We start from the raw sequence: 20,365 nt of genomic DNA on the forward strand, positions 1-20,365 counted from the left end.
GTTCCCAGCAAGCCCTCCTGAGTCATGAGGGTGTGGGTGACCAAGTGCCCTTGTCTGGTGCCTACACTTGAGTCAGAACCACCCAGCAGGGGCACAGCAGACAACTGCCTCCTCTAGGGAGATCACCAGCTCAAAGGTGTGTGTGTCATGAAATGACGGACATGCAGAAGAAAGGCTCTGTGCTCACTCTACGACACACCTGCATCTAGTGAGCACCTACTTCGTGCTGGACAAAGAGCCTTTATTTAAGCACATCAAACCAATCTCCCACCACTGAGAAACGCAAGCCTGCCCTAGGCAGCCAGAACTGAGGAGGCAACTGGCACTCAGAAGGCGGGGTCAGGGGTGGGACCGACTGGAAAGGCGGGGTCAACCTGGGGGGGGTGCACCTGGGGGAGGGAGGTGTCTGGGGGGTGGGGTGTGCACCTAGGGGCGGGAGCAGTCTGGGGGGGGGGTGTGTACTTAGGGGCGGGGCCGGGCTCGGCCCAGCTGGCTGCAGCACCAGCTGGAGGAACCTGGAGCCGCCTCCAGGACAGACGCAGGGCAGCTGGGACCCGGACGGACCTCGGCGGGTAAGGCCCTGAGTGGGTCCTGGGGCGGGACGTGAGCATGCGCGGCGCAAACGCACCCTAGACAGCGGCCTGGGGCCCGTGGACCCGTGTCCCGCCGTGGGGTGCCAGCCTGTCCGGAGCGGCGCGTCCAGGGCCGGGCTGATGGAGATGTGCGAGACTGGGCGTAGGTTCCCAGGGTAGGACCGTGCTTCGGGCGTGTCCACGTCCCTCCAGCCCCTCTGCCTGTAGCTACTAGGCCGGGGTAGCTGGACCCGTCTGGCGGGGCTTCCCAAGACTCAGGCTAGGAATGTGCTCCCACTCCTGGCCATGCGAACTTGACTTCCCTCCAGGGAGGCTCCACAAAATCAGGAGGAAAGCCACCTGCTAGTGCTGATTCCCACTGAAGTGTGAGTGACTTGGTCTGGGGAGTTTGCAGCTCTTATAGATAGCAGTGAGTCTGAGGATGGTCAAAGAACTGTGGGTAGTGGACATGTGGGTGCTCACCCCACCCTCCAGGCCAGCCCCTCCTTCTGCTCTGTGCCTTGGCTTCCTCGGGGTATTGTTGGGGTGAGAGCTCTGTTGGCACCCACTCCCTCTATCACCTCTCATGACCCTGAGCACCTCCTGGTCCCTCTGTGAACCTGTTTCCTCCTCCCTCCACACAGGCAGCACTGTGTCTCCTAGTCAGGTGACCATGAGCAGTGCTCAGGAGAAAAGACCCTGGCCTAGGCACAGTTCGGGACCTCTGGGGTTGTGCAGTGTGCTGGTCAGGGATGCCAAACCGTGCCTGAAGGGGCTCAGGAAATGTCCCTGTTGGGGAAATGGTGAAAGACACAGGCTTGCTTCACAACAGTGTGGGCCCAGGGGCTAGGTCCTGGGCTGCCGCAGGATTGTGGGTTCAGGTCAGCCCTCAACTCCCTGTGACCTAGGTGAGTGCCTGCTGTCACTGGCTCAGCCTTCCCAGACCATAGGAGGGTCTGGGCTGTGTGCCTACCTGACAGGGAAGCCAGCCTAGGGCCCCAGATCCAGTACTCTACTTCTGGGACCACACTCCAAGGAAGTCAACTGGCCTGTCAACCTCTCTCTCCCTGCCGTCTTTCTGGCTCTGGGTCCTGTGTGGGGATACACTCTGGCACAGGAGACAGATGGAAAGGGCAGTCGGGAACTAGTGGACAAGGCCATGTGGCAGGCAGAATGCTGAAAAGGGTCTAGCCTTTTAGGGGAACCCACTCAGGAGACTTAGCTGAGAGAGACAGGGGAGGAAGGTGGACTCCAGGCCTGCCTTGACTCTTCCTGTTCACATGGACAGAGGAAGTGGGGTGCTGAGTCAGTCCCCAACACGCCTTCATCCCTATATGGACGCATGTGCGCGTGTAGGAGGCCTAGAAATAGGAAGCCCAAGGAGTCTAGTGAGAAATGGCCAACCTTGGCCACAGAGGGGCAGAGGGAAGAGAATAAATTCAGCCTGAGATCCTGGGTTCAAATCCAGATCCGTGACATTGACCAGGCATCCCCTGCTGCTGGGCCTCCATTATATCACCTGAAAAATATAAAATGAACCACTTTCTACCAGAGAGTGGCTATAGAGTGTCCAAGGTCTGTTGGTAGTGTGTGGGTGGTACTCAAATACTGAGGGTGCTTCCTCTGTGTGTGTCCTGGTCAGACAGGGACAGCTGGGCCATTTCTGCTTGGGGTTGAGGTGGGGCAAGGCCAGGCCTGGGGCAAAGGGCAGGCTTCCAAGTTCTTGCCTGCATTGGTCTTGCAGGCAAAAACCTATATCCAGGAATGATCAGTGTTGGTCCTGGGGCCGCATGGATTCCATCCTCAAAGCTCCATTGTGGAGCACCAGAGGTCAGTGATTATGACAGGCCTTGCCTTCCTTTCATTGGATGGCTGGCTCATGTCCTTGGGCTTCCCTGGTCATAAACAGGTATGGTTCTTTTATAACCCAAAGTGACCTGTCAGGGAGATGGGCTGCCTAGGTTCTAGAGAAGGTGAGGTTTGTGGGAGGAGGACTTTCTGTGCTGGGCTGTGAGGTAGGGACAGACCAGGGAGGATGGCAAATCAGGTGACAGGACTGCCCTTTGTGTGCCAGTTATAAAGGCGTGGAGGTGTCTGGGGAGCAAAGAAAAGGGCCTTCCAAATCCCAGAGTCCTCCTCTGAGGGTGGGGTATCTGGTGGGCTTCTGGATCCCTCCAGTGGCACTTGTTGGGTATCCAAGGGCTGTAAATGGTCTCACATGTGGGGTGCCTAGGTCCCAGAGGGGTTGTGGAAGTGTTCCAAGCTGACCTTCCACCCTTCTTACTGTCCCTCAGCCTGTGCCTGGTAGGCAGCCAGGATGAAGCCCAGAGAACTATTGCTGGCTCCCACCATGGTCCAATGCCCTGGGCCTCCCAGGTGAATTATACCACTTTTCTGTTCTGTAAAGCAAAGTGCAGAGCCACATGGCTGGACTTGGGCTCAGTACCAGTCTCCTGCTGCCCATGAACTACAGTGGGTGATAAAAATAAGACAGAAAGTCAGCCCAGGATCAGCTGGTGTTCAGAGTGAAGGGCATCAAGGGCCCCCAGAAAGGATTGTGGGTACCTAGATAACTACCCGCTTCCCCCGCACCTATCTTCTTCCTTCTTTCCTAGCACTCTGATTTATAAAGTTCTATCCCCAAGGTCTCTTTTTGCCTCCCTGCTAGTCCATGACAGAATCACTGGCCCCAGGATCTAGAAAGGCCCCCATGAACTGGCCACAGAGGGTTCGAGACACACCAGAGTGATCTTTGCTAACTGGCCTCCAGGAGGAGTGTTGACCTGGCCACTTGAGACTGTGACCTGAGAAGGTCAGTTAGGCCTTAAGAGCTATCAGGCACCCTTGTGGCATCTACACCCCCATGCCTTGTGGCCAAACTTTGATTCTGAGAAGTGCTGTCTGCTTCCTTATGAATCATGTTTACTGTGCACCCACTGGGCATGGCAGAATGGCCCATGGCCAAGCAGGTCTGCTTCAGGCAGTTGGGCAGAGTGTGGAGTGTCTGCCTGCTTAAGCTTGCAGAAGGAGGTGCGGTCCTTGCCTGGGGTCTGTGAGGATGGCGTTATGCATGCCATGACCAGAGCTGGGCTCTCTCGTGACCCAAGACTGAGCCAACTCGTGCAGGTTTTCTGGAGTTCTCAAAGCAGGATCTGAGTGTGTAAAGCACAGAGCTCATCCCAGGAACCAAGGCAGAGCTGTATTCCAGGCTCAGGAGCCACCTGCCCCTTTGGGATTCAGCACCTTCCTTGTGAAATGGGGTTAGATCAGGATTAGCTCATGGGATCATCAGGACATTTATTTATTAATTTTTTGGGGGGAGACAGGGTCTCACTAGGTAACTCTGACTGGCCTAGAACTCACTACATAGACCAGGTTAGCCTCAAATTCAGAGACTCACCTGCCTCCATCTCCCAAATGCTGGGATTAAAGGTGTATACCACCACACCCAGATGGTCAGGACATTTAAATGAGAACCCCTCACACTGTGGGTGCTACAGGACTCTGAGGTGCCCCATCAAGGCCTCCGAGATGCCCCATCAAAGCCTCTGAGGTGTCCCATCAAGGCCTCCGAGATGCCCCATCAAGGCCTCCGAGGTGCCCCATCAAGTCCTCCGAGATGTTCCATCAAGGCCTCCGAGGTGCCCCATCAAGGCCTCCGAGATGCCCCATCAAGTCCTCCGAGATGTTCCATCAAGGCCTCCGAGGTGCCCCATCAAGGCCTCCGAGGTGCCCCATCAAGTCCTCTGAGATGTTCCATCAAGGCCTCCGAGATGTCCCATCAAGTCCTCCAAGATGTTCTATCAAGGCCTCTGAGATGCCCCATCAAGGCCTCCAAGGTGCCCCATCAAGTCCTCCGAGATGTTCCATCAGGGCCTCCGAGATGCCCCATCAAAGCCTCTGAGGTATCCCATCAAGACCTCCGAGTTGTCCCATCAAGGCCTCCGAGGTGCCCCATCAAGTCCTCCGAGGTGTCCCATCAAGTCCTCTGAGATGTTCCATCAAGGCCTCCGAGATGCCCCATCAAGGCCTCCGAGGTGCCCCATCAAGGCCTCCGAGATGCCCCATCAAGGCCTTATCATCAGGTCTGCGCTGGGGACTCTCGCTTTTGATCCAGATAACAGCTCCATTTGGGGGCTTCCTCCAGCCTGGACCTCAGGGCATTCTAATCTAGTAAGGCCATTCTGTGGCAGTAGAATAACCTCTGTCCCCATACCCTAGGATACCCCCATGGCCCTCCTCACCAACCTGATGCAGGCAAGGAGATGGTCAAGCCCCTAGCCCTCACAGCTGGCTGCCCGTAAACAAGACAAAAGGAGCTCAAGGCTGTTATGGGGGCCTAGAACACTGGGATGGACTTTAGCTTCACCTCATAAACCTTGGGAGCCTAGAACAACACCCACAGTTCACTCGGGGCCCAGATGGGGGGCTGGGACTTTGCCACCCTTCTCAGCCCCTGCCTCTATATTGGCAGACCTTACTTCAGAAAGCTGCTTATCTGGACCAGTGCTCCTCCCACACAAGCTGGGTGCTCTGTGTACCAGGCCCAGAGCCAGGCCTGGGTCATAGGAGTGTCCCATAGGCCTGAGGACAGGGCTTGCTGGCAGAACACCACAGGTACCAGCCCAATGTGTCTAGCCCATCCCACCACACTCCCTGAGAAGGAATTTTTATTAGGAACATAAGTGTTCTGGTTAGTGGTCAGGGGACCCTCCTTGTTTCTACACCACCCCACTCTCTAGCTGGCCTCCTTAGAGCTCACTGCCACACTCTCTCAGAAAGAATTTCTATTAAAGATTTGTGTATCCTGCTTAGTGGTCAGGGGACCTTCTTAGCTGCCCTGTATTCTACCTTACCTTCAAGCTGTGTGCCTCCTCACAGCTCAGTGTACACAGTGACCAGTCCCGCCACCCCCAGCCTGATCAGGAATTCATGTAGCAAGGGGCTTTGTCCTAGTGTCTGGCCTTGCAGGGAGGGCCCCACAGCCTCCCAGCCTCTCTTGCCTGAGCAGGGAGTTTCCTGCAGTCTAGGTACTGGCTAGTGGTAGCAGATTCTGCCAGGCCCTTTGAAGTTGGTTTGCAGCTCTCCTCACCTGTGTTTAACTCTCCACTGAGTTTGACAAACATGCCCCATCACCCTGGAAGCCGTGCCTCAGGGTTGGCAGAGTTTCCACTCAGATAATAGTGGGTTGTTCTAGGGCCTCTCAGGAAGCTCTCTAGGTTTCCATCTCAGTGCCTCCCATTGCCACTACCTGCTACCCAGCAGCAGGGACCCAGTCACCCTTGGGTCTGTCCACTTTAGCCCCAGCAGCAGGACAGAGAGGGAGACAGGGAGTTCTTTTTTTTTTGGTCTTTTAGAGACAGGGAGATAGGGTCTCCCTATAGTCCCAGCTGACTTGGAACTCACTATGTAGACCTTGAACTCACAGAGATCCACCTGCCTCTGCCTCCCGAGTGCTGGGATTAAAGACGTGCATCACCACACCTGGCCCCAGAGTTCTTTTCTGACTGAGAAAAAGAGTTGCCCAAGCTCTGGGGTGTCCATGTGGCCCCACCCTGAACTGAAGTGATTCCTTTCTTTGTGATTGCTGCCATTGAGCAGCGTAGATTGAGGCCAAGATTAAAGCCTGTCTGGTCTCCCCTTAGCTACCTGCCAGAGGGGTCTTGATTGTGGTAGAATGTGGGATTTACAACCATTAGGAGAGTGGGGATGGGGTAACATCTGGAAGATCTAGCATGGAGCCCTGTGTGGACAGATGTGGAGAACATGGCCTGTGCAGGCTCAGGCACCAGGTACTGGAGCTCAGCACTCTGACTCTGACTTCTTGCTCTCCTCCTACTCGAATCCCATAAGGGGAGCCCCTTTCTAGAAGAGCAAGTGACTGACATCCACTCCTTGGTCTCCTGATAGCCAGGCAAACAGTGCTTGGGGCCTGGGCCTGGCAGGCATGTCAGTGACCAGCTGTGTGGATCTGACCATAGCACAGTGAGGGATCAAATCCTCTGCTGCCATCACCTTCTGTTGCCTGAAACCTCTACATATGGGAAGGTGGCCGCCTGGGGCTGGACTGACTCCATTGGCTCCCATCACACTGTGACAGGCATCCTTTACTCTCCCTGTTCAGGACAGGGACAGGAGGTCCAGCTTCATGAGGTGTATGAGGGTGGGGCCACACCTAGCTGGTGGGGGTGTGATACACAGCAGCAGTCCAACGGGAACCAGACCTATGTAGGGCCTCAAGGCCTCTATAGCTGGTGTCAGGCTGTCAGGCCTCCCTATTGACCAGAGCGAATGGTGCTCAGGGTTAGGCCCCAGCCTGCAGCTTGGGTTCCAACCCCCTGCCCCCTGCACCTGCCCTGTCTTGGGACTTTTTGTTGTGCTTCCAGCTAGCCATCTTTCCCGGTGAATTCTGGCCCCGTTTTTCTGTTGCTTATCTGTTCAATTCCACCAGTGGGGTCAATGCACTACTCCAGGGAATCCCCCTCCAGCCTTTGAGTCCAGCACATGTCAGGGCTGAGACTTCCAGAGCTGGCCTCGTGCCACAGAGGGAGCTGCTCCAGGGTGGAGCCATGGGGCAGGGGCCTCTGGAATAACGTGCCTTCTGTACTTCTCTAGAAATGAGCCCTGTCCCCTCTAGACTTGAGGTCACAGAGGCCTGAGTTGGGTGGGGCCTGGCCTGAAAAGCCTTCTCTGACTAGAGGACTTGGCCCTGGTTCCTCCCCTATGGAGTCTGCTGTTGGGTTCACCAGATATTAAGTGGGGAGAGAGCCCCGTTTCTGAGCACCCCAGCTCCCTGCCTGGCTTCAGGATAGTTTGATCTCTGACATCAGTCCTTCCCATTTGGGACCAGGAGGATGAAGTGTTGCGGTTGGTAGTGACTGTGCCCACTCTAGAGACAGGAAGTTGCCTGGGGAGGAAGAGGGTTGAGAAAGGATACTTCTTCACCCCTGCCTTTGGGCCCTGCCTCAGAAACCCTGCCCCAATCAGGGTTCTTCCTGTTGGGCACCAAAGGGACAGCTGTTCCTGGGCTGGGGTCCTGAGAGGTAGGAGAAGACCCATTCCAGGCCTAGGCTCCAGCCAACTCAAGAGGCCCAAGGATGGTACACAAGGTGCCATGTGGAGTAGAGTATGAAGAAGGGCCAGTCAGGGCAGTGAGAAAGGAACGGTGGGATGGTGCTGTCCGAGCTGGGGCCTGAGGGTATGGGAGTCTGTTTATGGTTTTGTTTTGTTTTGTTTTTCTGGTCTTTTTGAGACAGGGTTTTCCTGTAGCCCCAGCTGTCCTGGATTCACCATGGAGACCAGGCTGGCCTTGAACTCACAGGTCTGCCTGCCTCTGCTTCCCGAGTGCTGGGATTAAAGGCGTGCACCACCAGTATGTCTTGTTTATATGTTTGTGTGTGTGCATACAGAGGTCATATCCGATACAGGTCAGAGGTCAGTTCTGGGTGTCTTCCCCAACTACTTTGTTTTTTGAGGCATGGTCTCTCACTGAATGTGGAGCTTGTCAATTTGGGTAAACTGACTGGCCAGTGAGCCCCAGGAGGATGAGCCCCCAGGGATCCTGTCTGCCCCCAGCACTGAGATGACAGATGTGTACTGCCATGCCTGTTTTTTTTCCATGGGTGATTGAGGATCTGAACTCAGGCCCTCATGCTTTCAAGACAAGCACTTTACTGACTGAACCAACTCTCCAGTCCTTTATTTTATTTTAGTGTATATGTTTTGCCTACATATATGTAAGCGCACCCATGTGTGTATTGTCTGTGGAGGCCAGAAGAGGTCATTGGGTTCCTTGGAACTGGAGTTACGGACTGTTGTTAGCTGCCATGTGGGTGCTGGGAACCAAACCTAGGTCCTCTGCAAGAGCAGCCACTGCTCTAACTGCTAAACCAAATCTCTAGCCCCTCAATTATTTGGTTTTGTGTGTTTTTAAAGCTCACTCTGAGATGGGCAAGGTGGTACACAACTGTAGTCCCACTACTTGGGAGACAGAAGCAGGAGGATTGCTACAAGTTTGAGACCAATCTTGTTTACATAGTAATTTGTAGGTTAGCTAGGGATACATAGTGAAACCATCTCAAAAAATAAAAATAAAAATAAAAGCTCACTCTGGGATCTGGAGACAATCACAGCACTCCCTCCTCCATGACAGTGTCCTCTGAGGAAATTGGTGAGGAGTTTGGGCACTGGACAGGGAGAAACAGGCGTACAGAAGCCTGCGGAGGGGTTGGGGTGAGGTTAGGTAGGGGCCGAGCTCCCCAGAGGGGTCTTTGGGGATGGGTTGGGGAGCAAGTCTGCTGAGAACTAAGCCTGATGGTTTAGGCTCTGCCCCAGCCCAACCCTTTCCCCATACAGTCCAGGGCTCTTTGCTGGGGTTTCTGGCTAACGAAGGTGTCCCCCGAGTGTAGGAGGAGCCACACTTGACACATGACACACCTGAGCCTATGTCCCTGCAGTACCCTCAGAGTGGTGCCATCTCCCCTACCCAGAGTAGACTGTCTGTGGACAGTCCCCAGCTAGGAAGAGACCTTACAGACTGACACGTAGGAGCATAGTTCTGGGTTCTGCTGACCACCAGAAGCCATCTCACCTCTGGGGTCAAGTGGTGTAGCCAGGTGGGAACAAGGAGCCTGTGCAGATGGCTTTGCATGGATCTGAGGCTATGGTGGTCAGAGATTCAGACTAGACAAGTCTCCCTCTAGGGAAGGGCTGGACCTAGAGAGCCACACCCAGGGAACCACGGGAGGTGTGCTGTCACCAGAGGCCCTCTAGCCCTAGGAGCCACCTCACCTCATCCTGTCTGAGGACTCTGAGGACACTGGCACCCAGCCTAGCCATGGGGCATCTGACAAGGGGTGGAAAGCCAAATGTAAGCTTGTGGATAGGGAAGACACAACATCAGGGAACAGTGTAAGAGGTGTCCAGGGTTCCAGAGTGCTGGATGGAGAGCTTGAACTCTGAGTCTAAACCAGTTACAATTAAGAGCTGCCTCTGAGCTGCCGCTGAAACAGGCTGCCTCAAAGCAGGAGAGGTGAAGTGCAGAAGGCCTGGCCTCGGAAAGGAAGCAGGACACGGCAGGACAGCTGGGTAAGATGGGTGGAGAGGAGGAGACCCCGCCCCCCTTGTCCTGGCCTCTTCTGACTTGCCAAGGACTAGGCTAAACTTCTGCGGGTGGCCAGGGCTGGGCCCTTTTCCTGCCCAAAAGGGCCCATGGCCAGATCCTTGTCCTCACTGGGCTTCTAAACAATGGGGCAGTGTAAGGGTGCCTGGGTCAGCTGGACCCCCTGGGGGCCCATGCTGAAGGGCGGGGACAGGAGCCAGCAGCAGGCCATGAGTCATGGTGTCCACCACCCGGCCCCGGGAGGCCCCAGAGTTCCCAGGCTGAGGAGGAACAGGCAGCTCTCAGTTCCCCAAGCCAGGGTCTAGCCTGCTCCCCCTTCCTGCTTTTGTCTCCTTCCTGCACCTCTTCTTGTATGTCCCCTGGCCCCCTCTCTCTGTGCCTCTCTCTGACTCTGTCCAGCCCGGGCCCTGGGCCTGGCTACAGCAGTTCCCCACAGCCTCTTGCCCACTGAGGCTCCAGCAGAGAGGCTGGCCTGTCACCTGTACTACCCCTGGTGGTCTGTGGATGACACCAGGAGGAACCCAATGAGAGGGCAAGTCATAGCCTAGAAAGGAAACCTAAAATTTTACAAAGGAATAGTCTGTTACAGTGGCGCGTACCTATAGTCTTAACTTCAAGGGAGGATCAGCTGACACAGGAGTTCAGGGCCATCTGAGCAATAGAGCGAAACGTGCATCAGACAAAAGTGGGGGTTGGCGGTTAGCTGAATGGTGGAGCACTTGCTTAGCATGTGCGAGGCCCTGGTTTCCATTCCATCATCACAAAGACAATAGTGAAAAATAAGGAATAAAAAGAGATAAAGTGGGGCTGGAGAGATGGAGCAGCGGTTAAGAGCACTGGCTACTCTTGCAGAGGACCAGGTTTTGGTTCCCAGCACCGACATGGAGGCTCACAACTACCTGTAACTCCAGTTCCAGAGTATCTGATGCCCTCCTCTGACCTCTGTGGGTATTGCATGCACATGATGCACTTACATGTAGGCAAACACTCATACACATAAAATAATAATAAATGAAATATTTTTAGAGGGATTAAGCTCAGGAGACTAGAGAATAAAATAAACTCAGAGGATACAAATTAAGCAATAGTATCAAACAAACGAAAAACCTGACACATTTGGAAACAGTTTAAAAATAAAGGCACATGCCTTTAATCCTAGCACTCAGGAGGCAGAGGCAGGCAGAGCTCTGTGAGTTCAAGGCCAGCCTGGTCTACTGGGGCTACAGGGAGACCCTGTCTCAAAAAGGCCAAAAAAAAAAATTAGTACTATTTAGAGGGGAAAAGGGGAAAGAAATCTAATGGGTTAAGACAGATCTAAGGGAAACACATGGAGAGTAGGCAGAGGAAAGGATGTTCTGCTGAGTTCACCTGGGCAGCCTGTGACAGGGTGGGTAGGAGCCAAAATACCTTCAGGGACTCTGAGGGTATAGAGACTGAGAATGAGGGGCATGCCTGGTGACCCTGAGCCCCAGTGCCTTTAACACTGACCTATGAGCTCATTGGGGTGAAGTGCTAGGAAATGCTCCGGCCAAGCAGATCCAGGGAGCTTGATGGCTTTGTGTAGCCCAAGGGAGGACCCATGGTGTGAAAAATACCAGCGCTCTTAGTAAAAGGAACAGATGATGGAGCAGGCCACAGCTTCTGACAGCTGAAGGGGTCAGCACTGGTGTCCTTACAGGCCCCGGCAGGTGGCCACAGTGGGAGGACTGGTTCAGTGGCTCTGCCCCAGCAGGAGACAACAGGCACTCAGTGTGCTGAGGCTGACCCCTGACCTTTGCCCATGGCTCTGGTATGGAGCAGTGGGGGTGGATCTCTGACTACCTCCCTCACAGCATCTCCCCTACCCCTGGCATGAGCTTCATAGCTACAATGTGCCCAGTGTTTCCCTCATTGTCTCTGTGCCCTAGTGCACAGAGCTAGCAGGGGGCTCTCACCCCAGGGCTGTTGGTACCAGTGCTGTGCCAAGTGTCCGTGATGGTTCTTGTGAACCATCTGGTTTGATCCTCAATGTATCATTTCAGCAAGCCTACTTCTTAGGGAGAGAAGTAACTTGAACCAGCATAAAGGAGCAAAATTGGGACTGGAGTACAGGCCCGTGTGGTGCCTGGGCACAGGTGCTTAGACCCCCATCTGTCTCACTTGAGCACTAAACTCCCTGGCACCTCTTTCTGTCATGCCTGAAAGTGAACCTTCTCTTGCCCTGATGCCAGGGCCCTTGTACAAGCTTTCCTTTATCTGAGACACTGTCCATGTAACCCCCTTACTTGACTAACTCATGTGGAATATTGCTCCCAGGATGCTGATTGACGTGTCACCACATCTGGTAGAATGGATGTCACAAGGATGTGAGTCAGAGGTGGCTACTTCCACCACTTATTAATAGGAAGCCCCAGGCAGAGGATAATGTCAGCTTGGATTCTGGGATTCAAGGTGTAGGGCTTGTCCAGAGACAGCAGTACTCTGAACTGCCTTCCTCTATCTTTAGAACTTGGGTCCCGCAGTAATGGAGAATGCAGGAGACAGAGCCTCCGTCCTGATCAGGGTGCCCATCTCTTCCTTCCTTGTTCCACTAGGATCTCTCCTCCTTTATTTATTATTTTTGTTTGTTTGTTTGTTTTGGTGTTTTTGAGATAGGGTCTCTCTGTAGCCCCAGCTGGCCTGGAACTATGTAGACCAGGCTGGCCTTGAACTCACAGAGATCCTCCTGCCTCTGCCTCCTAAGGGCTGGGGCTAAAGCTGTGCACCACCATGCCCAGCTATTATTTTTATTGTATGTGTATGAGTGTATTGCCTGCATGTATGTAAGTGTACCTGTGTCATGCAATGCCCATGGAAGTCAGAAGACCACATCAGATCCCCTGGAGCTGGAGCTATGGACAGTTGTTAGTTGCCATGTGGGTGCTGAGAATGGAATCCACATCCTCTGTAAGAGCAGCCAGTGCCCTTAACTGCTGAGCCATCTCTCCAGTCCCTGGGATCTCTTTTGAAGTGTTCACCCTTCCCTCTATGCCGGGCCCAACAGCTCCTGGGACTTACCAGTTACCTAGGGGGAGACTGAGACCTGGTGTTCTGCTTCTTTGACAGGGTCTTTGGGCCTGAACACCAGGCTCCTGGCTTCCTACCAGGAGCTGCCCTCTCTACAGAGACTGGGACCCAGCGCTGCTATCCTCATGGTAGGTAGGTTTTCTACCTTGATGGGAGCCAGTGTCCTTCCAACAGTGGGCCATGGGGCTTTTCTAAGCCAGGCTTGACAGGAAATGCCTGGTGGGGTCCTGCTGGGATGATGAGGGTTTCAGGCTAGCCACTGTGTCTCCATGAGGAAGGCAGAATATTCACCTTGGCAGTGGTGACTCTGTGGGCTACAGAGCTAATAGCCTTGTACAAGGTGAGATTCCTGGGTCTCCCTGGCTCACTTGTAGGCAGTAGCCCCATGCCTTGGCCTGTGATGTAGATGTTCCCAGGAGGGTTTGGTAGGTGGGAGCTCTGCTCTCTTAGCCGCTAACCACTGTGGTGGTGGGGGGGGTTGTTTGGGGAGGTCCTGCCCTCAGTGCACTCCTTGTCCAGCCAGGTATCAGCTTGACTCTGATCACCAAGGAAACAGCTTGGCCGCTTCTGGGCACGCTGACAAAGGTGACTGGCAGCTTTTGTCCCCAGCCATATCCCTAAGGACCCTGAAGGATCAGCAGCAGCTCAGGCGCAGGGTGTGAGGATGTGCTGTTTTAGTCTTGCACTGTTCTTGGCTTATCAATATAGACTGTGGGCGATCTCACCCAGCGAAGGCCTAGGGCCTACTCCATGGTGCAGGGTTCCTCCATGGGCATCCTTCAAGCAAACAGAGGTCCTGGGATGAAGAAGGTGGATACCTGAGGAGAGATGGTTTCATCTGACAAGTGAGCACCAGGAACTGAGTGCTATAGGCATGGGGTGCCAGATACTGGGGTGTGGATAAGGTCTGTGAGATGAACCTGGTTCCTGCATCATCCTGGGCGCTAAGCAAGATACTGGGCATGTGCAGGGGATGGACTCAGAGAGGTTTTTGCCCCCAAGAGCTGATGCTAGAGGAGAGTAGTAGGCAGCAAGGCTGGAGGAAGGAAGGTAAAGGAGACAGACTCTGAGGAGCTGAGAGGGCTCCTACAGGATGGACAGTGTCTGGAAAGGAGGCCTTGGGAAGTGGTGAGGGTAACGTTCCCTTTGGGTGAAGATGGGACAGAGCCTGGTGTGTTTGGGTCAGATTCTGACACTGTGGGGATGCAGTTCAGACACTGCCGAGGGCAACCTGAGGGGTGGAACATCTACCAGCCAGACCTATGAGAGCATGGTGAGAAAGTATTGCCAGATACTCATCAAGGATGCTTCCAGAATATTGCTTTGGCACTTTCTCAGTTTCAGATATGACTGGTAATGGTGCTGCCAGTGGAACCCCAGTGCCCTGGAGTAAGCCTGTCCACCACCTCATGGGATGGTCCTCACAGGAGTTTCTGACCCCATTTCTCAGATGAGGGAACTGAGGCTCAGAGTGAGCAAAGAATCTAGGGGGAAGGGATGGAGCGAGGGATGTCCCCAATGAAGCCTTCTCTGTAATGAAGCCTTCTCTCTAACCACTGTGCAACCCAGTACACAAAGGTCACTTTGGTGGAACATCCCTCCCATAGGGTCAGGCAGGACTGAGGTCCAGTCTTAGGAAGCATCCCCCGGGGTCTAGTACAGGACCTAGGACATTGGAATGCCCGGGCTAGTTTCTGTGGAAGTCAGTGGGTTCCTCTGAGCTGGGCTGGGAACGGACGTGAAAGGTGGCAGGCTGTCGCTGTGGGCGAGGAGCCAGGAACTCGGGGGTGGACCCAGTCTGCACGTCAGCACTCTAGAAGGTTTTTTTTTTCTCAAGTAATTAAAAGGTGGAAACCTGTTAGTGTTTGTGATGAACTGAAGTGTGAATCCTGAAACGCCTCTGCTGGCTTGTGGTTTGAGGCAAGAGAGGGGCTCGAGGCAGGCACCATGCCAGCCTGAATTTCCTGGAGAATTGATCATCTTGTTTTCCTCCACAGCCCCACCCAACCCTCACCATGTTCATCATCCATCTCCCGGATGTTTATCATCCATCTCTTGGGCCCCTGGGAGTCAGTGGGCCTGAGGCCCACAAAGAGCTCTGGAGACACACGGTGACATTGATGGGCTGGGCTGAGCCACTGATGTGCTTTCAGAGAAGGGGGCGAGGTTCGAGGTGGTTCTGTCCTCTAAGAGCTTTTAGTTTCTAAGTGAGGGAGAGATTATAGGTACTGGGAATGGCCAGGCCCCCAGGGCAGTAAACAATGGACTTAGCACATCCCCTTGGCCAGGGAGCTGGCTTGGCCTCCACTCTGTGGTAGAAATAGCCTCTCAGTCAAGGAGGGGCAGATCTAGGGGTGAGGCAGACACTAGCAGTTTTGGTGGGTGTGGGCCAGATGGGGTGTGCTGGACTGGGACCCCATGCACGAGAGTCATGAGAGGCATCCAGGGGTGTATGGCATCCAGGGAGGCCAGCTCTGGGCAGCCCTTTTAGCTAGATGCAGCATTGCGTAGCCATCCTCTCCCTGATGGGGTATGCCAGGAAGTAGATCAGACCGAAGTGGAAAGCTGCTGGGCATCCCGTCAAGAACTCGGATGAGTCTCCATGTGGGCTCACTTCTTGGGGTGAGCCTAATTGAATTCCATATTCCAGGGGGCTGGAAGCATCAAAAACCTTCTCACACAGTTCTGGAAATCACAGTAGGGCTGTGTTTGTGTTCCATCCTGAGGCTGGAGGACAGGAACCTTCCTTGTTTGCCGTGGTTTCTGGTGTCAGGCAGCATCAATCCAGAGTCTTTTACTTTACATGGTCTCTGGTGCTGTCCTTTTTGGACAGAGTCTCACTGTGTACCTTTCGCTGACCTCTAACTCACTACGTAGACCAGGCTAGCCTTGAACTCACAGAGATCTGCCTGCCTCTGCCTCCTGAGTGCTGGGATTAAGGGCACACACCACCATGCTGTGCTCCAGTGTCATTTTTTTTTTTTTTTTGGTCTTTTTGAGACAGGGTCTCCCTGTAGCCCCAGCTGTCCTGGAATTCACTATATAGACCAGGCTGGCCTTGAACTCACAGAGATCTGCCTGCCTCTGCCTCCCAAGTGCTGAGATTAAAGGTGTGTGCCACCACACCTGGCTCCAGTGTCATTTTAAGGGATGCTTGCCATTGGATTTAGGGCCCTCATGGCTGATCCAGGATGGGAACCTTAAATTACTTCTAAGACTCTTTTCTAACCAGCTTGTGTTGGTGTTGGAGGGATTCGGCTATGGATGTATCTTTTGGGGAACTGCCGATTACCCCATTGTACCTCATGACCCTGGGGAGGACCTTTCCCTCTAGGTCACCCACTCTACCACTGAGGACCATCTTCCTGGGAGTCTTCTCAGCAGAAAAGAGCAGAAAAGAGCTTAGAGGTAGGGAGGGCTCCAGGTCGGTGAGAGTTTGATGGGTAGGCCTCAGGCTAGCAGCGTGGTGGTGGTGGTGGTGGTGGTAAATAAGCCTATAGGAGGGGCTGATGCAAATCATCTTACTTTGCTATCTTGAGGTTCCCCATTGGTGTTGCCCCCACCCTTCCCTGGGTTCAGTACCCTTCCTGAGCCTAGAAGATGTTCCACTTGCCTTTGGCACGCTCTGTGCCTGAGCTCTGCTTTCAGGCAACCAGCAGATACCAGACTAGGCACAAGAGCCTTGGGTGCTGGGAGGTGGGTTCCAATCCGATACTACTGATTTCTAGTTGTGGGCCAAGTTTGTGCCTTTCTGTCAAACCTCAGTGTCCTCATGAGTTGGGTGCAGATGTTGACAGGACCAGCCTCTTGGGCTATGAGGCATGAGGTGCTAGGGTAGGGCCTGCACTTGTGGGCCACTGCAGATGCCACCACTATGTTTGGCATTTGCCTCACTCCTGAGCAGGCTGAGGCATGCCAGGACCCTGAGTGAAAGCTCGTCCTCCTCTTTATTAGGATTAAGGCTGGACTCAGCCTTGCTGCCTTCTTTGGTGAGTGCCCCGTGTCTGGCCTGGTTGGGAGTCCCCAAGCTTGGGAGTATGAGGCACCAGCCCAGGGCGGGAGGATAGAGTAAGAGTCAAGGCTTCCCAGTGCTGGTAAGATAGCTTCATCCTGATCACATACATCTCCTTACATGGGTACTGATATGGGGTCACATCTCCATGTTACCTCACAAGGTGAATGAAGGTCATAGAATGGCCATTATGGGGAGTCTTGAATGTCTTCTGTTTTCAAGAAGATGAATGGCAGTGTTGTTTACTGCCTGAGGAGATGAGACATTGCTTGGAGAAACTGAGGCCCAGATCCAAGGGGCCTGCTGAGGTCATGCCGACTCCTCATCCATCTCACTAGAGGCTGGCACTAGGGGAGGCTCCAACACAGGTATGCCTCCCTTGGAGACTCTGTCATATGAGCTGTGTTTCCCCTATAGACTTACAGGACAGGACTTGAAATTGGAGACCTGGGTCTGGGGTCAGGGTGGGTGCAACCCACTGCTTACTTCTGTCTCTACTGCATTTCGGAGTGTAGGAGTCCTTACTTGGTGGGGCAAGGACAGGGTGCAGGTCTAGTACATGCCTCTGCCTCAGGCCTCGTCCATCCTTCCATTTGTCTGGTAAGGGGTAGCACATTTCTGCAGAGAGCTGGCCAGCTCCTGGTTCATTTCCTAGTGGGATTCAGGAATCTCCATCCCTGGCCTTTCCAGGTCCTGACTGCCTCACTGCCTGTGGGATCCTCTGAGTTTGCCCGTGAAGCTCCCCAGTGATGTTCCTGCCTGAGACTTCTAGCCTACTTGCATTCTGGCAAAGTTCTTTCTCCATCAGACCTGGGCCCCTCCTTCAGGAGGCCTCCCTGAGCCTGACATGTCCTCTGGAGCCGACAGCCTCTGGATGTCCCTGTGCCCCTTAGGAACTGCTCTGTGGGTCTGTGCTCACGACTGTGTCGGGGGCTCCTCACCTGCTCTTTTAGCTCAACCCTGCCACAGAGGGGAAGAAGAATGAGAAGAGGCCCTCACTACCCACATCCCCCAATCCCCCACCATCTGTCTGCCTGTTGTGGCCAGCTTTCTGCAGCAGGCAGGGACTACCCTTGACCACCTCAGAGCACTGAGCTGTGGCCCAGGCTGGGGGAAGCTAGGAAGCTGTGCCTGCCCTAAGAAGGGCTCAATGTAAAGCTGGAGCTTATCACCCTCTAGGAGAGAGCAGTGGTCTCTAGCCCAACTGGCCCTCTTGGTGGCTGGGAGGTTTTAGCAGTAGGGCTGGGGCTGTACACAAAGTGGGGAAGATAGTAGCACTTTTACCTGCAAGCTGCCCTTTTCAAGTGGCCGACACCCAGGCCTGTGGATGGTTAGGTACCTGCATAAGTTATGGGGACTAGTGTCCAGGCCCGTTGGAGATAGAGCCATAGGCAGAGGTCTACTTATGGAGTTGGGGAGGACAATGCCCGGGTGAACCATCATGGGCTGAGTGAAGATTCTGAAACTCCCAGGGACCCTGCAGTCTGTGAACTCAATCTTGCCATAAATGTGGTCCCTGGGCTCCAGAAAGCCCCGTTCTCTAACCACCTCTTTCTGTCCTTGTGGATTGGGGTTCAGGGGAAGAAAAGCTGAGGTAAAGGCTTAGTACCCAGTGACTTGAGATGAAGCTCCTTCTTCACTTCCTGGTTGGGGGCTAGGGCAGATAAGGAAGTTGGGCATATGGGGGCAGAGGTGTCTGGGAGGGGCTCACCCCAGGGCAGGGGTCCAGGAGCAATAAGAATGTACTTGGTCACTGAGACTGTGAAGTATTTCTCTCTCTCTTCCTTCCTTCCTTCCTTCCTTCCTTCCTTCCTTCCTTCTACTCCTCCTCCTCCTCCTCTTCCTCCTCCTCCTCCTTCTTCTTCTTTTTTTTTTTTGGTCTTTTTGAGACAGGGTCTCCCTCCCTGTAGCCCCAGCTGGCCAGGAACTCACTATGTATATGTAGACCAGGCCTTGAACTCACAAGCTGGGATTAAATGTGTGTGCCACCACTCCCGGCAGTACTTTCTTTTTTAAATATTTTATTTATTATTTTATGTGTATGAGTGTATTGCCTGCATGTATGTAAATGCACCCATGTTGTGCAGTGCCCATGGAGGTCAGAAGAGGGTGTTGGATCTCCTGGAACTAGTATAATGGACAGCTGTTAGCTGCCATGTGGGTGCTGGGAACCAAACCTGGGTCCTCTGCAAGAGTAGTTGGTGTTTTAACTACTGAGCCATCTCTCCTGACACAGGCTGTGAAGCACTTTCTAGCAAGCCAGATGTTAGCTGAGTTAGCCTGGGGGGAGGACACCGAGTCCTTGTAGGAAAAAGATTGATAAATGTCTAGGCCAAGCTCTCTTCTAGTCCCTCAGTTCCTAGGTGTCAAATGGTGTAGAAATGGCTGCCTTGAAAGCCACAGGTACCTAGTGCAAGAGGCACAGCCCTCAGTGTGTGCCTGGGGAGAGGGATCCTGGTGGGGTGGGGTGAGTTCCCAGTGGGAGGTATCAGAACTAATTTCTTTTTTTTTAAATATTTTATTTTTATGGTTTTTTTTTTAATGTGTATGAGTGTATTGCCTGCATGTATGTGAGTGCACCTGTGTTGTGCAATGCTGTGGAAGTCAGAAGAGGGCTTCGGATTCCCCTGGAACTGGAGTTAAGGATGGTTTATAAGCTACCATGTGGGTGCTGGGAATCAAACCCGGGTCCTCTGCAAGAGCAGTCAGTGCTCTTAACCGCTGAGCCAACTCTCCAGCCCCTCAGAACTAGTTTCTGCTGGCCTGTGAGGGGCTTGGTGGTCAGCTAGCATGAGGTGACCATGGGGCAGTGGCAGGGAACTCCCTCCCTAGGAACATAGCTGGCCTTTGAGCTGAATGAGCAGCAGTCTCTGACCATGGTGGGGAGCAGAAACAGTGGTGAGTTGGGGCCCAAACCCAGCAGACTGGTGGAGTGCAGGCATGGGCTCCTGGTGGCTTTCAGGACCTTGCTATATGGAAATCAGGAAGTGCCTTCTCCTTGGCGTTGCCCAGCAACAGGAAGTCCTAGACAGGGAGGAAGCCCTGTCAGCCCTAGGGCCCAGAGACAGCCCGCTGAGCTGCGGTGCTGGCTGGCCAGTGCTGAGAACAGCCAGGAGTCTTGGGGCTCACATACTTGGGGAGATGCAGGCTGTAGTCCCTCCCTACAGCCCCTAAGCTGTATGGCCTTACTGGAATCTTGGACACCTGTCCCCAACAGGTCATCAGGGAGGAGCAGAGCCATGTGTTGGGTCAGTGCCATCAGGTGAGTAGAACAGCTAGGTTTAGGGGCTTAGGAGGCAGCACTGGCTTAGACACTTACAGGACTCAGGAGAGGGAAACCACAGCCCTTATTAGGGCTGGAATATGGGCTTATGAGAAGCAACAGGCTCTGATGAGAGTGGCCTTGTCAGCTTGAAAGTGCTCAGTGTTAGCTGGGTGTGGTGGCTCACGCCTTTAATCCCAGCACTCGGGAGGCAGACCAGCCTGGTCTATATAGTGAGTTCCAGGACAGTTGGGGCTACAGGGAAATCCTGTCTCAAAAAGCCAAAAAAAAAAAAAAAAAAAAAAAAAAAGGAAAGTACTCAGTGTTAGATGGCCCAAGAGGGAGTCCTGAGA

The 20,365-nt window shown here is 53.8% G+C and overlaps 1 protein-coding gene across 5 annotated transcripts in view; it reads left to right on the plus strand.

The window, feature by feature from the left end:
* Positions 1-461: 461 nt before the first annotated feature.
* The window catches only part of Sh3bp2 (SH3 domain binding protein 2), a 39,426-nt gene continuing 19,522 nt past the window's right edge, over positions 462-20,365 (plus strand). The window contains exons 1-2 of one of the 5 annotated variants that reach the window (XM_017800279.2): positions 462-572; positions 12,778-12,866. Coding sequence is in view for 1 of the 5 variants with exons in the window: in XM_008841852.3 (XP_008840074.1) it covers positions 19,930-20,012 (83 nt within the window). In the remaining 4 variants the exon portion in view is untranslated. Of the gene's footprint in view, positions 573-9,639; positions 9,660-12,777; positions 12,871-19,833; positions 20,013-20,365 lie in introns of those variants that run through there. The other 4 variants (XM_029567685.1, XM_008841853.3, XM_029567686.1 and 1 more) reach the window with 4 other exon arrangements.

Source organism: Nannospalax galili, unplaced genomic scaffold (assembly GCF_000622305.1).
Source record: "Nannospalax galili isolate Female #2095 unplaced genomic scaffold, S.galili_v1.0 scaffold101, whole genome shotgun sequence".
Lineage (NCBI taxonomy): Eukaryota > Metazoa > Chordata > Mammalia > Rodentia > Spalacidae > Nannospalax > Nannospalax galili.